Raw genomic sequence first — 20,316 nt, forward strand, 5'->3', positions numbered from 1 at the left:
ATATCTTTAAAACCATGTTTTATATAGTTCTTTCTATTTCCTATAGTTTCAAATGTGAAAACTAATCAGGTGCTTGCTATTTTATTTAGCTAAAAGTGGAAGTCACTAGGACACTTTTGACAATGAAGAGGATGGTATAAATGTTTATCTTATTACAGTAGAGTATGTTATGTAGATCCTTCCCAGAAGCCAAATGAATAGGAATTTAAAAAGAAGAAAGTGATCAACATAGTTACGTATGTTCATTGATACTGGAAAGTAAGGGGGAATTAGTGACCAGAGATGCCTGATAAATATAATGTTGGGAATAGAAGCTAGATGATAGTGAATTAATGATTAAATGGGAGTCAATAAATGGAAAAAACAAGTAAAGGTAACATTCTTAAGAAGTATAGTAGAGCAGTTATGGAAAGGTATTGGATGTTATTAATATAGGAATTCAGAATCAAAGAAAGGTGCTTTGTTTACTGTTAAAATCTTTGTTGAGATAAAAAAGAAAGAAAGTTAAAATTTACTGTGGATAGGGCAGATGTTGGCAACCATGGCCTGCAGACTGGCCACCAGCTTCTGTAAGTAAAGTTTTATTGGAACACAGCAATTTCTATTCATTCACATAATGCTTATGGCTGCTCTGTGCTACAACAACAGAGCTGAATAATTGCGACAGAGATCGTATGGCTCCAAAGTCAAAAAATATATATATCTGAACTTTCACAGAAAATTTGCCAACCCCTGAACTAGGAATCCAATATGCAATGAAAGCATATGGTATATTTTGGGTCATCAAGAATTCCAGATTCAGCAGCAGTCGCTATTTAATATATTATACTGGGACAGATAACATATTGATAATGTTAATGGAAATGAAAGCAGTAGTCTTGAATTTTTCATCTTGGATAATGAAAGGCTAAAAGTAATTCTCAAAATAAAATTGTATGTTCCATCTTAACATTAGATTAAACAGTTAACATTGCACATGAGTTTGTGAGCAAATTTTTTAATGGTGCAATGAAATTAAACTGTTATTGTTTTAAATGATTTTTCAATTAGTAACTTGGCTTGGACATTAAATTACATATCCTGTAAAAATTTCAATAAAGAAAGATAGTTGGGGTCTACAGTGTTTGATTTTCAAATATATAATATTCTACCATATACAATGTTGATCCAATAACAATGGAATGACTCAGTTTTTAATAATTTTTAAACTTTTTCTAGGCAAAGAAGTTAAGCCCAAGTCTCCACGTATGTTATACATGCCGAAAACAAAAAACGAATCTTAAATGCCTGCTTTACTCATCCTCTGATTCTATTGTTGAGTGTTTTGCATAAAGTCAAAGGCTTAACTATTTTGTGCAGATAATGTGCTGGTTATCTTACTTGTGTTTCTGAGAATTTGCTATGCTGATATTTTCCTTTATCCTTCATTCACTGGGTATGATTTCATTAACTTCTCATTAAAAATCTTAGTTCATGTTTCTAATTTTTCTCAAAAATTCTTATTGTGATTGATAATGAGGAACCTTTACTTGTGTGTGTATTAATCTGCTGCAATCATAAGAAGAAAGTTAATATGGAAGATTAAAGAACAATAATATGTAAAAGAAATATGCATGAGTACAGGAAATAAATATTTTTATATAATCGTTATTACTAATGTTTACTCGTTTTTAGAGCCACAAGTAAAAAAAGAAGATAAGCCAGGTATGTACATTTCATTCCATATTTATAATGAGTAGCATACTTTTTAGCAAATGTGTTCTAGTGCAAATATTATACTAAAATTTTATTCTTGAACAACTTTTTAAAATAAAACAAATGTAACATATGTTTAGCTATACTACCTGTTCCTAGAAAAAAACCCTATTTACAAAGTGAAACTGCTGAGAAATTTATATAGTTCAGAAGAAACAAATGACTGACTATTTTTCGCTGATTACTATAGAACACAGACATCCTGTCAGAAGAAAAGCTGCCCGCACTCTTCTATTTTTTGGGGGCTCCTGAGTCAGATGAACATTTCTGAGGGCCATAGCAGGCAGCAAACAGTTTTTTAAAAGAAAACACAGCAATGATTTTCAAAACAGTTAAAATTTTGATTCATGTCTCCCAACTGTATTGGTGTTATGGGGCTGCTGTAATAAAATACCAGAAACTAGGTGGCTAAAAACAACAGAAATTTATTCTCTCACAGTTCTGGAAACTAGACATTCGAAATCAAAGTGTCAGCAGGGCATGTTTCCCTTGTAAGGTGTAGGGAAGAATCCTTCCTTGCCTCTTTTGGCTTCTGGTGTTTGTGAGCAGTCCTTGGTGTTCCTAGGCTTGAAGAGGCATCTCTCTAATCTCAGCCTCTGTCATCACATGAACCCCTTCTCCCATTGTCTTTATCTCTGTATCTTTTCTCTTCTTCTTTAAGGACACCAGTCCTACTGGATTAAGGATCCTCTCTACCCCCATATAACCACACCTTAACTATTATAGCTTAAAACAACAAAAATTGATTTTTTCACAGTTCTAGAGGATGGAAGTCCAAAGTCAAGATAGAAGCAGAGCCACACTCCCTTTGAAACCTGTAGAGGACAATGTTTCCTTATCTTTTCTAGCTTCTGGTGTTTGTCAGCAGTCCTTGGTGTTCCTTGGCTTGTAGTTGGCTCACTCCAACCTCTGCCTCCGTCACTACACAGCCATCTTCTCTGGTGTGTCTCTATCTGTGTCTTTTTTCTTCTTCTTATAAGGACACCAGTCAGATTGGATTAAGGGCCCACCCTACTCCAGTATGGCCTCATTTTAGCTTAACTAATCACATCTGCAAATAATCCTATTTCTAAATAAGGTCACATTCTGAGTTATTTTCTATTAGGACTTCAAATATTTTTTTGTGGCACACAATTCAAGCCATAACACGGTCTAAATTTCTGAATCACAATTACATATATTTAAGAAAAACTCTTCCAACTCCTATCATCAAGTCATTTATCTTATGTGGACATTAGGACTATTCTCCACAACAATAATCTTGAGAAAACAGAAAATTCAGGTTGAAGTCCATTAGCAGTAGCAATAACTTAGTGACAGACAAGTACATATCATGATTTTAACTACTGTGTGTTCAATAGTCCAGTACTGACAAGCCAGTAGGAAACTAAAATAATTTTTACTAAAATTCTGCTTTTTTAAATTATAGTAAATGAAATAAAATAGTGTCCAAAAATGAATTTGTGCTCTAGTTTATTTTTTCAGATTTAAAAATTTCTATCTTTTTTTTTCCCCTTCAGAGTCACAAGTTAAAAAGGAAGCAAAACCAGGTAACAATATTTTTATTCTTAGTTACAGAGCTAATGTTGCTGTTATTTTAGTACTAAAAAAGGCTTACTACCCACCAATGCGGAGTTACACAGGGTCTCCCAGATCCTCATTATTTACCCTACTCCATTGCTCAATATGGTTTCACACTACTGGATTAGGTGAGAATGGGGGATATTCCATAGGCAAAAACATCTAGAATATGGCTTTAAATGAACCTCAGCAGAGATTCCAGGTTTCAGGAGATATTTCCTGGAGTTCTTCAAAGCTTAGTATAATCATGTTTGATCTGTGGGTTTATTTTTGATAACACACCAGAGTTATAAAATCATGAAATCATAGGCTACTGAGATTTGAAGGGAAAGAGGACAAGAACTTACCAAGCATCTGCCAGAGCTGAGGAATAGCGTAAGATTCCATTTTCATCCCATCACTAGGAGAGACATGCAACATGACAATTATTACCCATATTTCATATCTGAGGAAACAGTTCAATTGTTCAATTGTTCACCGTTCAGAGATTGTCCCAGACTAACAATCACTTTATTAAGAGGCAACATTGATCTAAAATAAGGGCAATCTTTCCAAGTTTACACTGCTATTTAATGTGTAAGTCCTAGTTCTGGTACCAACTAGTTACTCACCTGAGGCAAGTCAACAAAACCCTCAGGCTCTATGGATGCTATTTCTTCATTATAAAAAATTATGTAGCAGGATTCTTAAATAAAAACAAATTCAAGAATCCAAGTCTAGATGTATATACAATACTATCTTATTCCTTTAATTCTTACCAGAGCTTACCTGACAACTGATCATAAGCTTGAGTCTAGTTTTTCTTGTAAATAATGTATCTTTTTAATGTATCAAGGCTTAAAAATGCCTAACTACTATCTTATTATTTATTTTCCTGAGTACATTTATTTGCTGCAGATGAGTATGTGTTACCAGATATGAACACTTTGCATTTTACCTCTTTTTTTTTTAATCAGAAACCCAATACCATTTAAAACTTCTATTTAGGCCTAGTAATATTTAAAACTTTCATTTATTATTATTAAATACTACAATTTTGCAGGTGATGTAATTGAAATTTTTATAATTATGAATGTTTATTTTCTAGCTTCATCCGAAAAAGCTCAAATACACAGTATGTATCTTAATTTTATCTATAAAGTTGATATAGAATTTTTACAAAAAACTTAAATATCTTTAATAATATATATTTGCAATCTATGCCTCAGTATTTATACTTTATTACAGGCTATGCTTTGGAAATTATAGGTGCTTAAATGTAAATAAGAATTCTTTGTATATTGTTTTCATGCAACCAAAACCTTTAAGTTTTTTATTTAAACTACATGAAATGAAATGAAAATTAAGGAACAGTTTTTCTCCATGGACACATTTGTAAAAATCTGTCAATTTTTTTCTACTAAACAAAACACTGGACCATGTCACAGAGAGAATACGCCATATGTTAATTTATAAAGCTTCTAAATATCTGAAAAGATATTCTTTTTATTATTTTCAGAACAAGACATAGTGAAACCAGAAAAGACTGTTTCTCATGGTAAACCAGGTATTTTGCAGGTGTTATTTGTACAATAGTATCAAATTGTCTCTCAATGTTCTAGTTTTAACAGGATGATGAGCTTAGAGTCAAATCTAAAGTTATTAAGGATGATTCATAGTTCATGCTGAGAACTTGACCTGCCAGATATAACTACATAGCTCGTGATCCCTTCCCATCAGAGACTTAGCTTAGCACAAAGACCATCTTTGCCAGCATTCAGATGAATGGTCTCTATATTTCATTTTGTTTTGATCTGTTTGGGGCAAGACATCACTAGAAAACTTGTAATTCAGAATGGCTCATTCAAACATGATCATCTTGAATTCCAAAAATCCCAAGAAAAGGAAATCAATATTTCCTCCTTCTTCCCTTCATCCTTCCTTCTTTCCTTCATCTTCTTATTCCTGGTCCTACATTTTGTAGAAAGTAGAGGTAAGCCAATGGGCTTTGCTCATAAGGAGAAATAGAGAAATTACCAAGACTAGCTTAATAATTAGTTTTTATTTAAGAATTAAAAACTTTATTTAAATTTTAATTTAAGCCAATTAAATATGGATTTAAATTTGAGGCTGTGTCAAGCCCCAGTTGTTCTGTAGAATATTGTCCTTTATTGTTTCCCTGATGTTGTGAATATAGTTAGGCCAGAATCTTTACAAAGGTAAAAGCATACTTTCTTTAAACGTATCTTAGGAAACTTTTTGCTTATATTTTTAAAATGTTACTTTAGACAATCTGTTTTCAATGGATTTGAGTCAGTTTGATTTTACTTGTTTATGCTTTAAAGAATATGAGACACCAACAACAGAAACCATAGAAATAAATAAAGCAGAACCAGACTATGGGGAGGTGAGAAAAGCAGTCTGTATTGACATAAGCAAAACTTTAGAAACAACTTTTAGAACCTCCTGATATAATGAATAGTAAACCCTGTTACTTTCTTTTCTGTCCTGAATATCAACCATTTTTGAGGTGAAATACTGAGAGGAGAGAGTTTAGTCTCTGAGTGTATAACAAAGGCATTGCCCTCTAGCCACATCTTTCTTTTATTTCAGTGATCACATTCATACTCTAAATTCTGTTTCCCAGTGAAACTTTCTAATTAGGATATTTGACTAACTGATTCATTCTCACTGCTGAATACTTGAAAAGTTTAATTTTATATAGAATCATTTTACTAATCCATCTACTTTGACCCAAATCTATTTGACTATGTCTACAAAAACATACAGCACAGAAGACATCCCATAAATGCACCACCTTTGCCCTTCCCCAGCTTTGCAACATAAAAACTTGGGTTCCCAGGCTAATCCTGGTTCTCAGGGAGGTATCTTGCTCAAGAAAGATAAAAAATTGTTTCTTCCTATTCTTATTCAACAATGAAAAGGGAATACATGTTTTATGTGTACTTCAGTGTAGATAAATACAGTGAAATACAGTGAAGACAAAGGATAGAGTACACTTTTGTTAGGGGTTAGGGGACCATTTGAATTAGGAAAACTTTTATGGCAAGAAAGCTGCAAAGGACATATGCAGCTGGACAAATTTTTTTTGTGCTCCCATCCGATTTGAATAAAAGATATCACTTGCTGTTTTACTGAGAAAACAGCTAAGTTTGTCTCAGTATTTGTGTTATTTCAAAGAAAATACAAAATATCAAGGTTGAAATGTGTCACTGTTTTGTACTGATACATTTAAAATTTCCACTTGTGTTAATATTTTTTCTTATCACAGATGAAAAAGTTGTCAAGCAGGCAAAAGCTATCACAATAGAAAAAACAGGTAAATGAGCTATTTTAGATTTTTCTTCTATGTATCAGTTTTATGTTATGTTGGCACACACCCACATGTGCACAAACACAGACACACACCTTTACTGAAGTATGTGCGCTCTTAGTGCCATAAATTCTAAGATTCTTGATTCTTGTAAATAACTAAAAGTTATACTCAATACAAATTAACAGTGGAAAACTAGAGTGACATACTTTATTTTTTTAAGGTATGATTGACCTAAGCTTACAGATAATTCACAAGGAAATTTATGTCATGCATTGATTATCATGTACTATTTTTAGGTGTTTAATCTCATTTTCAAAACACATTTCCTCAAATTTTAAAATCACAGAAATCTGAAACTGTCTGCTGTTCATGTATTAGATGGAATAATTTCCATTCATGAGAGCTCCGCAGAGACTTACATGACTGTGTAAGTTTTTAAAATCTGCCTTGAAGAATGATCAATAGAACATATAATATCAAAGCAAAAATATCAAACCATCATTTCATGTGAGAAAAAAAGGAGTGTACACACTCTTGAAATTCTGAAGTTCTTTCCTAAAAGGATGAACAAAATTAAGTCCCCATCTCAACTGACATCTTGAAACACTGTTTCTCCTCCATTTGATCCCAAGATGGAAATCCTACCTACCTCCGTCATGAATGGAGTCCCATTTCTTACTAAAAATCATTCCAAAGGAAAAGGCCTGTGAAGTAATTTCTTTCTTTTAACTGAGATAATCATGATAGTCGGGATTTGAATACAGTTCTCAGAGGAAAATATAATAGATTTCAGGAGATAACTAATTATTTATAGAAATTATAGACTATATTTCATGAGTAAGAAACCCTATTTTCACATTACCCCATACAACCATTGTACTCTATTCCAGTCATTGCCTAAGCTCATAATTTGAGTTAACATTCCTCTAATTTGCACCCTAAAGTGTTAAGCATCTCACTTAGTTATATGGGTATTTGGAGATTATGAAGAAACTAGCCCAATGTATTTGTGTCCCAAATATATATTGTTTCAAATTTTACATAAAATTTTGTGCATCTTAGTTTTTCAGTAAGCAGTGTGTTTAATGTATTTGCTGACAGTGAAAAAATAGTGTTCAGAGAGAATGGATTAAGCTTAAGATAAGATGAGAACTTAAAATGAAGAAGGAATAAATACAAATGCTAAAGAGTTATTTTTTTCCCATGGTTTGTATTCATCATATGCCATTTGCTTTCTTTCATTCTCCACAGTCAAACCCAAACCAACAAGTAAGAGATGAAAATAAAATCTGGAAAGTATCGCTTGGCCATTTTAACTTTAACAATTTGCTCGGGTTTTTTTCCCAATTGTTATTTTTAGCATTGCCCAAGGCTAAAGTACCTCTATAGGTGATAAATGAACGTTATTGCTACAGCTTTGATTTAACATCTTTATCTTTCACTACTAATTAATAATTCAGTATAATTATACAGAAGAAATCTTTGGAAGTTGTATCACTATTATTAATACTAAAAGAGTGAGTCCATATAGGCTATAAAATAACACTAAGAAGTTAGGGTAAATGGGCAATCTTTTAAACATACATAATGAATAACAAAGGAAAACGAAATGATATACAATTTTTGGTGTTATGAACCACATACTGTTTTTAATTTGTTTCCTATAAGCAGCATTAATTATATGGTAGGTAGTCTTTGGTATTAATGTTATTCATAATTTTATGAATTATAAACGTTTTGCCATTTGTTTATTAACATCATGGAATTTTCTCATGAGTATAGATTTTAAAGATTGTCCATTTTATTGTTCAGGAGTCATACAGATGTTACCGGTGTAGGGAGTTTAAAAGGTGACTATTGGGCTCAGAAAAGTGTGAATATTTGCCCATTGTCACAGGTAGTAAATATGTCCAAAACTGTGTCAAAATTGTGATATTGGTTCATACATATATTTGTGAAACAGAGGCTTGGGTGAAGATATGAGTGGCTTTTGTCAAATAGTCTCTGGCTCATGTATGAAAAATGAATTGACAAGGTCCAAAGATGAATTTGGTGAGACCAGTTAGGAGGTCATATTAGTGATTCAGGAGATATGGCAAAATATATGGAGCCTAAAAAGAACATAATCACCTCTCAGAACCTATTGCATGTATTTTGAATATATATTTTATATTATTTTTACTTTATTATACTTTTGCAGTGTTATTATGACAGTTTAATAACTTGAATATTGGCTTCTTTTATTGTGCATGCTTATTTAACACTAAAATTTATACAACTTAAGTTCATGGAAGTTCATTCTTGAATGCTATCAATCCCTAATTTACAAATATCCAATTAAATTTTATGACAACATAGATCCCACATCTCCCCACTTACTTCATTGTTGGTGCAAGATGATAGGGAGGAAATAGTAGTGCTTTCAGAGAATCTCCAAATTCAGGATGAGGGAAGGAAAAGACAGGTAAACCAGAACAGTTCAGGAGGACTAAACCTGGAAGTGATTAGTAAGAACTAACACTTGGCAGTGATCTGCTGTATTTCCAAATATTCTCAACTCCATTCAAAATATCCTACCCTACATAGCTTTATTTGAAATTCCACTTTTGGTGAAAGAGAGAGATGTAAAATTTACTTTAATTCAAATATTTTTCAAAGGGCTGAGAAGAACATCAATTCCACATTTTGATTACAGTTGTCATGTCCTAGATTTACTTGAGATTCATCTGTGAGAGTTCTAACTGAACCTGAAAAGAGAAGGTGTTCCAGAAAAATGAAAATACAAAGTGTTGCACTTTCTGGAATAAGGCAAGTCTAGGTTACATTTTCAACAAGAAACTAATGACTAGCACCAAATTGCTTCTGACCAGCACCAAATTGCTTCTGATGTGGCAAGAAAGGAAGTAGGAGTCAGAGAGGTAAAAAGGGAGCTTGTAAAATGCCAAAGGCAAATGTCATCTGGTTTGAAATATCCTCAAAGAATGATTCAACCTTCAGCAATGAAAGAAAAATCCTCTTATTATTATTCTCCTTTTTGTCATATTCTATTTTCTTCTTATACCACATGGCCCTAAGAGGGCTAGCGCCTTCGAAGTGTCTTACAGGATGTCCTGAGAATGAACCTGACCTTGTTTATGATGTGTTTCTATGGCAATATGCTTTCTGTGTTCCAAGTTACATGCAAATGACTTTGGAGGCATGCTGAGGATCACCTGCAAATACGTAAATACTAAATCGCTTGCTATGCAAACAACCTACAGAGTGTCAGTTAATTTTGATTTCTCTCTCTAGAAAAAGCTGAACATCAAGAAAAAGAATCTCCATCTATAAAAACAGGTGTTTTTGCCTTTCTGGTTTATATTCTGTCCTAATTCACTATTTTTATTAAATTTGAAAATTAAAGCAAAACATATAAGTACCTTTCATTTTATTTCCTGGTAATTTTTAGTCTTGTGGTTTTGTGGTAGAATCTAGTTTATCTGATATAAGGGCTGTGGTAGTGCTGGTAAACATTTTGCTAAATATTATAACCAATATATATGGATTGCTAAACATTCTATTATAATACAGCAGTATTAACAAAATAGTATTTGCCTTCACGGTTCATAAGACCCTTCCAAAATATTCAGTATTTCACTGATGTCAATATTAAAATCATTTATCATACTGGTAATGTTGATTCACTGTTGGTATACTGTAAAATATCCTATCAAATTGCACATATAACATTTCACTGAAAACTAATCATGAAGTTCAACTTGGTTTAATTGCTTAAAATAGAAGTTATCCCATTCTATAATAGCTTAATACTTTTAAAACTATTATTCAATTTTAAAAATATATAATACTTGGCATGGTTCAACACTAAGGCATATAGGAGGCTAACTGTAAAAATATCCCTCCCTCTCCTCTTTTTTCCTATTCTACCAGTTCCATTCCCAAAATATCCAAAATGTCTGATAGGTAATCATTGTTATTTTTTAATGTCTCCTTCTAGCAGTATATATAAAAGACATATACACATACGTATATACAAATTATATATATATATATTCCCACTTTTTTTACACAAATCATGACATACTATAAATAGCTTTGTCCCTAGGTTTTTCTATTTAAGAATGTATTTTTGAAGATTTTTTTATATCAGTACATAAAGCATTTCTTCATTAATAGCATTCTATTGTACAGTTGTATACAGTTTACTTAGCTAGTCTCTGATTGACCTATGTTTAAGTTATCTAACAAGCTTTCTTTAATGATATACAATAATAAATATACCTACCTGTCTAGTTTTGTAAATTTATCTTTGGGGTAAAATTAGTAAAGTTTTTTAGTGCAATGATATATTCAATGTAATTTTTATAGACATCCCTAATTGTTCTTTAAAAAATTATATTAATTTGTATTCCCACCGTTAATGAATTAGTTAGTTGACCTAATTTTGGATGATTCAAATTCTTCGCAATCATGATGAAATGTTGTCTAGTTTTTTTATGAATAGATATTTATGTGTAAAACTGCATAACTAATGCTTTTAGTTAATAATTTCAGAAGACAAGGTATTTTGGAGAAAGGAATCATGTATTTAGATAGTATAGCTTTGTGTTTTTCACCCACCATTCACTTATCTTTCCTGAGATTTTATAAAGTCAGCTTCTTTATTCAAAATACTGGATTGGAAGAGTTTAAATAGTTAATATTAATTAATATTAATATGTATTCTGAAAAGACAATGGCAGAATATACCTTTTATGCCATTCAGAAACCGTAAGGAGTTCAGATTATCCTGAGCATTCATTTTTCATCAAATGAAATATGAGGCTTTACAGGGATAAGAAGAGACCAAGAAGACCCTATACTTTCAAGCTTTACAACTTCTTTGAGGAATTCATTGGAATATGACTTAAAAATTACTCAAAATGCATTGCCTACTGCTCATTTTAATATAAGTTTAGCCTTTTCCTATTTTAACTCAAACAAACAGAATTAGGAAATATAAAGGGCTGATATTTTACCTATAGCTAGAAAATGATCACTGACTTTTTCTTTTATTTTCTTTCTTTTCTTCTTTACTTTTTAGACAAACCAAAACCAACTCCAAGTAAGTGTACCATTCTAAAATTTTAAGAATTGCTGTTTAATTAATTTTAATTTTATAGTTTCTTTAAATTGTACATGCAGTAAAAATTAGTATGGTATTTCATTAATGCAATAGATATTACACCATTACCTATATAAATGATTCTTACTGACAAAGAATATTTGTGTGTATTGTATTCATTAATCCTTGAACATGTATTTATTGAGTGCCTATTAGATACATTACTCTATACCAGGGTATGTGAAGAAATGCCTAAAATGACTTGTGTTTTCATTATCAGTGTAATTAACACAGTTACCATAATTAATGCCTGTGCAAAAAAAAAAAAAAAAAGGTGGTTGCATCTCTCTTTCATGTACTTTCAGTTTTTTGTTAGGGTGTATTGAGTAAACACAGTGTGGAGATTCCTCTTATAGTCACTGCTGGGTTAAAAAAAAAGTTCAGAACACAGAATACCTGTCTTCAATTATTTAATCTTAACACATTAGCTTTTTATTTTCATATTTTTTCAAAAGCTGAAGGTGAGTTGTTTTAGTATTTCAGAATCACTGTTTTATTGTGGCATTATTTTGTTTTGTTTTGTTTTATTGTGGCATTATTGTGGCATTTCAAACGGTAGTAAGAATGCAACAATTTATAAAATTTTTGAAAATGTATGAAATTTTATGCAATTTCATAAAAATGAAATTGTTTATTTAGTACTATTAAATTACGATCCAGACATTATCCTGGGGGGAAATATCAAGAATGTATCTAGAAGTTGTGCCTAAAGTTTTTAAATGCCAAGGACTAACCTGTTTCCTTAAGAGTATTACGACAGATTTCTTAGAAATGCATCTACGATTTTCCTCTGAATGGATTTGATGCCAGCGTTAAACATTAAATGTTGCCTTTGGGTTGGCAAAAATCTTTAGTATATTTAGTTTGTGTAATTGCTACTAATATGAAGGGTATTACAAAAATTAAGGGCTGAAAGTCAAAACTAGAATACTAATATGAAATATCAGCATAATTATTGGCAAATACTGTTTAGTTTATGAAACATTATTTTACATCTTCATTCTTATAAAATGTTTTAGCTAGTTTTCCTTGAACTTTGAAAATAGCTTCCAAAAACGTTATATTAGATGGATAATTAAATGTATCGGGTTTATAGAAAATATTATCATTTGAACTGATTTGTGAGGAAAGATATATTTTTTAAAGCCTGCCATGTTATATTTTTAAAAATAATTGTTCTATGAATTTACTAAAAGAGCAAAATGAAGGGTTGGTTCTACATTATCATAGGCTAAGACAAATAACATTTTTATGTTTTGTCTCACTACTCTGACTGTAGTCATCATGAGTTGAGTTTACTTTTGTGATATTTTAAAATCTCATCTCTCAACACCACCCATTGCACTCAGTACAACATCTTATACATGAAGTTGCTTTATAAATATTTAATAAATGAATGCATGCATGCACATGTGCAGATCGTGTTAAAAATTTATGTAATGGAGATTTATAATTGTAATTGAGAAAACCACCCAAAGAACTTCAAATTGATTCTTTCTACCATATATGAATTGACTGTTTAAGATTAATTTGTAGAGTGGTTCTATTTCCAGAATAGATTCCAGTTACAGTTTTCAGAAATATTAGTTACCAGTATGTCTCTTTGCCATTTTGAGTATGTGTCTGTTGTCATTATTTTTGGAATTTAATAGGAAATACATGCAGATGAAGTTCAATTGTCTGCTACTGAAAAACAAAACTATTCTTTCCTTTTATTTTTCTTCCTTTTTTCTATTTTTTTTTTTCTAAAGAGGAAACATCAGAAGTAACAGCATCAGGTAAATATTTACTTTCCCAGAGGAGGTAACATAGATTTGTGGGAACAGTATTTAAATTTGAGTCTCTGTCTAGCTGTGTAACATTTGGGAAAATACCTTAACAGCTCAGATTCCCAGTTTCCTCATCTATTAGACCAGGCATAATGACTTCACAAAAGACTTGTTATAAGTATTAAATGAAATAGCATATATAACATTCTCACTACATACTTGGTTGTCATCATTAAATATTGGTTTCCTTCTTACTCTTGTCTGATAAATATAGTTGAAGAAAAGCATCAATCAACCAAAACTCTGTTTTAAAAAGCATGTGTCCACATTTTGCCCGGAGATATGTTGTGACTCTTACATTTTTTTTACTCAACAGTTTATTTACTGAGCATCCATAGCACTGATCAAATTCTCATTTCCTACAGATAACAATAAAAAATTTAGATTTTTTTCTGTTACTCATTTAAACTTATTAATAAATGCATGGATTCCTCTAGCTTTACTTCAAAGCATGTAAAAAACAAAAACAAAAGGAGGGGCTCTGCCTTACAAAGCCAAGTAACCAAGGGTAACAAAAATACATATGTTCTCACACATGGGAGGGAGACTTTTTCTTCACATCTTGAAAAAGTAGAGCCTTGACCCCCTTTCACTTATGGGATTAAATTTCAACTCCAAATATTTACTCCAAGATTGTGTACGAAAATTATGTTTTTTAAACCAATGGTTTCTTGTTAATTTACCCCCTAGTGAAGAAGAAAATTGAAAAATCTGAAAAGGAAAGTAAAGGTAAAGACATCTTAAGACATGTATATCAAATTAGTGATAAAAACACAGGAATTCAAAAATATGTAATTACACAAATTATACTACTTAAAAACAATTCATGAAAATATGGACACTGATTTTAAAGCATGTGTCAGAACTGCAGCTCATTTTGGGGTTACCCATGCAACGGGCGTATTATTGCATTATTATTAGATATCTAAAGGGAACAGGAATTTAGATCTCAAAGCAAACTCCACCTATTATTGCTAAATTAGCACCATAAAGTTCTTTTCATATAACTCCTGAATTGTAAATATTGACTACAAAATATGTAATTCCAAACCTTAGGAAGACCTATGAATAAATATGTATATGACTCTAATTACCATTTTATCTCTATAGAAAAAGCAGAAATGAAACATCTTAAAGAAGAAAAAGGTAATTTTTAAAAGATTGAAAGGCCCTGAAGTCAAAATATTTTGAGTCAAAATTTATTTCAATTTTAAATAAAACTTTTGTTTATTTATGTGATGAGTGCTGGTCTGATTAAAAAAAGAAATGTGGTCAATAATCGTGGCTATGTGGTAATGGCAGTGTCAGAGGAGCAATGGATGGCAGGCCACTCCTTCAGTATGCAGTCATGTGTTGGGTCATTGGTGAGCAACTAGTTAGAGGCTGCATTGTAAGTTGCTTTTTTTCTTAGCATTAGGTTTATTTATTTAGTAAACTACATAATATAATATGATAATCACTGATTTCCATGTAGTTATCTAAAAAACTTGCAAAGGCCTTAATCATCAGAGAAATACTCTGTCGAGTCATGAGGAAAGCATTCTTAGCCATACCAGAAAGATTGTAAATAACAAAAGAAGACACTTTTTTTCTGGTTTATACCTAAATTCAGTTAATCATAATGACCCATTGTCCATGGGCTCTAATTCATTTCAGTACCCTGAAATCACTGATTATGTTATATCTTTGTTTATGCAAACAAAACAATCATTTATTTTTGTTAGGTGTTAGTAGAAGAGAAATTTTTTTAAAAGCCCCAAGAAAATATTTACAACATTTAAATTATTCTCATGTTGCTAAAGCTTAGAGATGAAGTGAACCAAAATTTTATGAAAATTTTCTTTAAAAATTCATATTTTAATTTACATTTTCTTTATATACAGTGCCAACTAGAAAAGAAAGTCTTCAATTTTACAATGTGACAAAAGGTAATCTTGAACTTTGTAAAGCTTCAAATGCTATGTTGACGTGGAGGTGCCTGAATTACGTTGGTGCTTAATATTAACACTAAATTTTTTTAAAGCAAGGAAGTCTAGCAGGTATACACTACTGCTAACAGCAGAGGAAGTGGACAGGCAGGAAATCTAGCAGAAAGCTTACATTTCAGTGGAAAACTAGGAAGTGCGGAGACATAGAAACTATTAACAACCTAAACCTTCACAAGATATTTGAGTACATACCAGAAGAAAAATTTCTTTTATTGCAAAAGACTTCCGCAGCATGACTACAGTCAAGAATGAGAGAGTAGTAAAAAGAGGAAGCCGAGATGCTGAGATTCATTTTATCTATGACTACATAAAATGTAGCTAATATCATGTATATATTTTTATTATTTATATACTGGTCCTTGAAATTAATTCAATGTAGACGCAAAGTGGGTGGTAGAAGGCAGATGCCAGCATGCACATGGCAGGTAGATGTTCTTTACCTAAAATGAGAATGACCTATTTTGGTGATATTATCATAAAACTATAAGAGTACAGCTGAATTATGTAGTCTGGGTCATAACATTTTAGGTGAATCTAATTAATCCAAAATGTAACAAAATGTAAATGCTTTAAATTGTAAAGTGCTAAGTAAACATGCCATAACTGAGCAAGAATTTTCATTCATAGTAAATACATAGATGTCTAGTGTGTGTGTACTGGGGGTGGGGGGTAGGGGTTGGGGAGGAATCTTGTTTTTCACTGGTTCCCTGTTGTTTCTTACTGTAGTATGTATACTTGAAATGGCAGGGCATATCTAGACACAATTATCAGTAATATTAAGGGGTAACATTTAGAATAAGAGAAATATCAAATTTGTACAAAGATACAGGAACACAATTTTTATATTGGAACTTTCTGCAAAAGCTTGATATCTTTTAAGATATTTAGCCAGAAGAATGAAAAGAAATGGATTATTTCGAAAACCTGTAGCTATATCCTTTCCTATTATTAGCTCAATTTCCTCCTTAGTACAGGACCAATTATCATTCCCAGTTTAAAGCTGAGTTAATGCTAGATGAAGGGAAGTCTAACATCTCAGTGTTTACATAATAGAGACAGGAATTGCCTCCAAGTGGATGTGACATCAAAGACTTAAGCCCATTCAATTACATTTCACTATCCTACCACACTGTGGCAAATATAAGGGAAAGCTTTCTACCAATCAGAGCAGCCCAAAGATAAAATGTACCCCACTTTGTCCCCAAGGAAGTGGTCTATTAGTGCTAAGACTAGAGGGCTGCACAAGGGATTCTAGGGATTTGGACATTGGATGGATACTCCTTTCTTATTCTATTCTGTGAGTCCATTATTTCTAAGATCTTCATATTATGAACACACAGAAGGGAAAAATTGTTACATGTGAAAGCATAAGTCCAACCTAGAGCTAGTTGAGAATACAGGCACATTCTTATTCATTCCTTCACTCAACGAATGGTTCATTGCATCTCAATAAATGTTTATTTTATTCCTTTCTAAGTTCCTGTCTCTTTAGCCAATGCTAGTATTTTTAAAGGAAAAATTATAACATTAGCTTTACTAAAGTATTTTTCTGAATTATTTTGTTTGTTTTGCAATTTTATACATGTGCTGCTGTAATATCACCGAAAGCATAAGTATCCCCCCCACAAAAAAAAAACCTTTCTGTTGGCATTAACCTAACTTTTCTAAATTTGTAATTCTTAGGTTTATATCAGATGTTATGCAGATTCCTTAAAAATTATATTTTCAAACCTAGCCCTTTAAATGAGACTAATGTTAATGGAATATAGATGTTACCAATCCTCTTTGTTTCAGAAAGTTAGAATGTCTGCTATAGTATTGGGGACAATCATTCCACTTTATATCTTTGTCCTACATTCATACAGTTTAATGGAAAAACATATTTGAAGAATTATCCCTCATTGAAACTAATAAATAAATGATTATGAAAAATTAAGCTGATTTTGCATGTTGCTTTTTAAGATTTATATTTTATAGTCTAATAGGTAGTTATTTGTCTTTATTCATCTGTGAAAGGAAAATAATTCTCAATAATATATTTTATGGAATTTGGAAACTGTAAAGCAAATATTTAGATTAATTACATCATACAAAGCAATTTCACTGGAGTTAGGTATAATTATAGTTAAACCAAAGCAATTTAACAAAGATCCTGCTGATTTTAATGAGTGTTTAAAAAGCATAAATATGTTGTGAAACCTGCAACGATTAATAGCTTTTTTGATGTCTCACATAAAAGCAATTAAGTTATTCAAAGATCCATGTTATCAGGCAATAGAGAGCTACATTTCTTCACCAACTCCTGAACAATAAGGAAGAAAGTCAAAAGATATTAGATACATTTATATAGCCTATTGATGTATAATTTCTTTGCATTTTACCTGAGTTAAGCAAGACTTTTTTTCTTTATTTTTAGCAGAAAAACCTGCAAGAGTATCAAGTAAGTACTGCTTGTATTGATGATAAATTCTCTTTGGCACACAGTATGAATTCCAAGCTGAAATTCATGAAATATTTATTTTTTAATGTGTTCAGAGATTGAGTCATTTCATTCTAAACCCTCTGACAGGAATTTGATAACTTTTCATCTTATTTATGTTGAAAGTAAAAAAACTAAACTATGTTATTTGAAATGATAACTTGTAGCAGAAATACATGTTCTTGAACCTAAAGATTAAAGTGACTTGCATTCAATACATCAGTCTTTCCAGTGATTGAGGTAGAACGGAATAAATAATCCTGCTTCTGCCTTAAACCCTCAATCACTAAAAATTTGCTACAGAGCACATATGGTTGAGCAATAATGTTTCCTTTGCTGTTGTTTTCTAATGCTCATTAACTTAATTATAATTATATATCTGAGGAGAATACATAGTAAGGAATGGATCTAATCTTGTATATAACATAAAGAGACCAAACTCTCAGAAAATACTCTCTGAAATGCCACACTCTGGGTATGGATAGCTCAAATTATACAGGATACAACTATAAATTTCCCTATAAATTCTAAAATTCTGGGAAATAGCAAATTTCCTTCCCATGTTTCTGGATTTAAGAAGACAAATCATTTTAAATCAGTGCTATATAATGTAACGTCATGTGAGCCACATGTATAGTTTTAAATTTTCAAGTAGACACATTTAAAGGGTAAAAAGAAACAGGCGAAAACAATTTTAATAATTTTATTTAACTCTATATACAAATATTATTTCAATGTGTAATCAATATAGAAGTATATTGATAATTTACATAATTTTTATTGAGCCTCTGAAATTGTGTGTGTATTTTACACTTAAGTCACATTTCAATTTGTACTAGTCACATTTCAATTCCCTATAGCCCAGGTGGTCAGTGGCTACTGCATTGGGCAGAGCAGATCTCAGTGTTTCTTGAGTGCTTCTGCTGTGTTCAACATTTAGTGAGTACTGAGGACAATACAAGACAATTGGTAAAGGTGGTACTTGCCATATATCTCATTCAAAGTTCTTTGACTGCAAGTAATAGAGCCCCACATGGACTTGCTTCAGGCATTTAAAAAAAGGAAAATAATTACAAGGGTACAGAATTGTCTCACTGATTCAAGGGCAAAGCTTATATTTCATGCTCAGGAAAGCCCTCTGAAACTATCCCACTCCATACCCTTCCCCTACAGACAAAGGTAGTCAGGACAGACTTCATATAGGAAGTAACTCCAGGATTTGTATTTAAAAATGGTTAGGATTGGATAATTGGAAAAAGAGGGTGTAAAGAAACTCACTTCTCCTGTGTGTTTCTCCATTACTCTCACGCTACTACCACACTCCTAACACTTCTGACACCACGCAAGTAGGATTGTTTTCACACCAAGTGATTCTCTGTGACACCAGCTAGATGTCCTACAATTCAATTCATTTCTGTTACTAACTGGAGTTAGCATATCATAGGTTAAGGACTCAGTCCCATGAGACTACTCCTCAAATTCAGATGCCAGTCAAAAATAGTAGGTCCCCTGGTTATCCACAACTTCTGTCCTACTTGGCTACAAATTAGACTCTCCCATGACATCCCTCCCTTGTATTAAATTATTTGGTAGAACACATCACAGAACTCAGGGGAACGCTTACTTAGGTTTACCAGTTTATTATATAATAAAAGATATGATAAAGGATACAAATGAACAGCCTGATGAAGAGATACACAGGACGAGACCTGGAAGGGTCTGAGCACAGGAGCTTCTGTCCCTATGGAGTTGGGGTGCACCATCCTTCGGGCATGCAGATGTCTTCAGCAACTCAGAAGATTCTTGAACCTCGTACTTCTGGGACTTTTATGGAGGCTTCATCACATAGGCATGATGGATCCTTAACTCAATCTCTAGCACTCTCCCCTTCCTGGAGGGTGGGGTGTGGGGCTGAAAGTGCCACATTTCTAATCTGGCTTGGTCTTTCTGATGACAAACCCCTATCTAGAGGCCCACCAAGCATTGCCAAATTAGAACAAAAGACTCTCCTGTCACCCAGGAAATTCCAAGGGATTTACGAGCTTCATACCAGGAACTAGGAGCAAAGACTAATATATATATTTTTCTATTATTTCACAGTGGGCAAACAAGCATAGTATATAGAGGCAATCAAACGAAGAGTTGGCTGGAGTTGAGGGCTTGTGTTTTTTAAAAAATTTTCTTGAAATACAGTTAACAATGTT

The 20,316-nt window shown here is 32.1% G+C and overlaps 1 protein-coding gene across 1 annotated transcript in view; it reads left to right on the forward strand.

The window, feature by feature from the left end:
* Window positions 1-20,316, forward strand: part of TRDN (triadin) — a 315,995-nt gene that overhangs the window by 281,558 nt on the left and 14,121 nt on the right. Inside the window, exons 25-38 of the mRNA XM_061207205.1 lie at window positions 1,219-1,245; window positions 1,675-1,704; window positions 3,276-3,305; window positions 4,424-4,450; window positions 4,835-4,882; window positions 6,608-6,655; window positions 7,904-7,921; window positions 9,944-9,988; window positions 11,736-11,756; window positions 13,568-13,594; window positions 14,336-14,374; window positions 14,756-14,791; window positions 15,529-15,573; window positions 18,050-18,073. Coding sequence (XP_061063188.1) covers window positions 1,219-1,245; window positions 1,675-1,704; window positions 3,276-3,305; window positions 4,424-4,450; window positions 4,835-4,882; window positions 6,608-6,655; window positions 7,904-7,921; window positions 9,944-9,988; window positions 11,736-11,756; window positions 13,568-13,594; window positions 14,336-14,374; window positions 14,756-14,791; window positions 15,529-15,573; window positions 18,050-18,073 — 465 coding nt within the window. The remainder of the gene's footprint in view (window positions 1-1,218; window positions 1,246-1,674; window positions 1,705-3,275; window positions 3,306-4,423; window positions 4,451-4,834; window positions 4,883-6,607; window positions 6,656-7,903; window positions 7,922-9,943; window positions 9,989-11,735; window positions 11,757-13,567; window positions 13,595-14,335; window positions 14,375-14,755; window positions 14,792-15,528; window positions 15,574-18,049; window positions 18,074-20,316) is intronic.

The sequence above is a fragment of the Eubalaena glacialis genome, chromosome 12 (genome assembly GCF_028564815.1).
Source record: "Eubalaena glacialis isolate mEubGla1 chromosome 12, mEubGla1.1.hap2.+ XY, whole genome shotgun sequence".
Lineage (NCBI taxonomy): Eukaryota > Metazoa > Chordata > Mammalia > Artiodactyla > Balaenidae > Eubalaena > Eubalaena glacialis.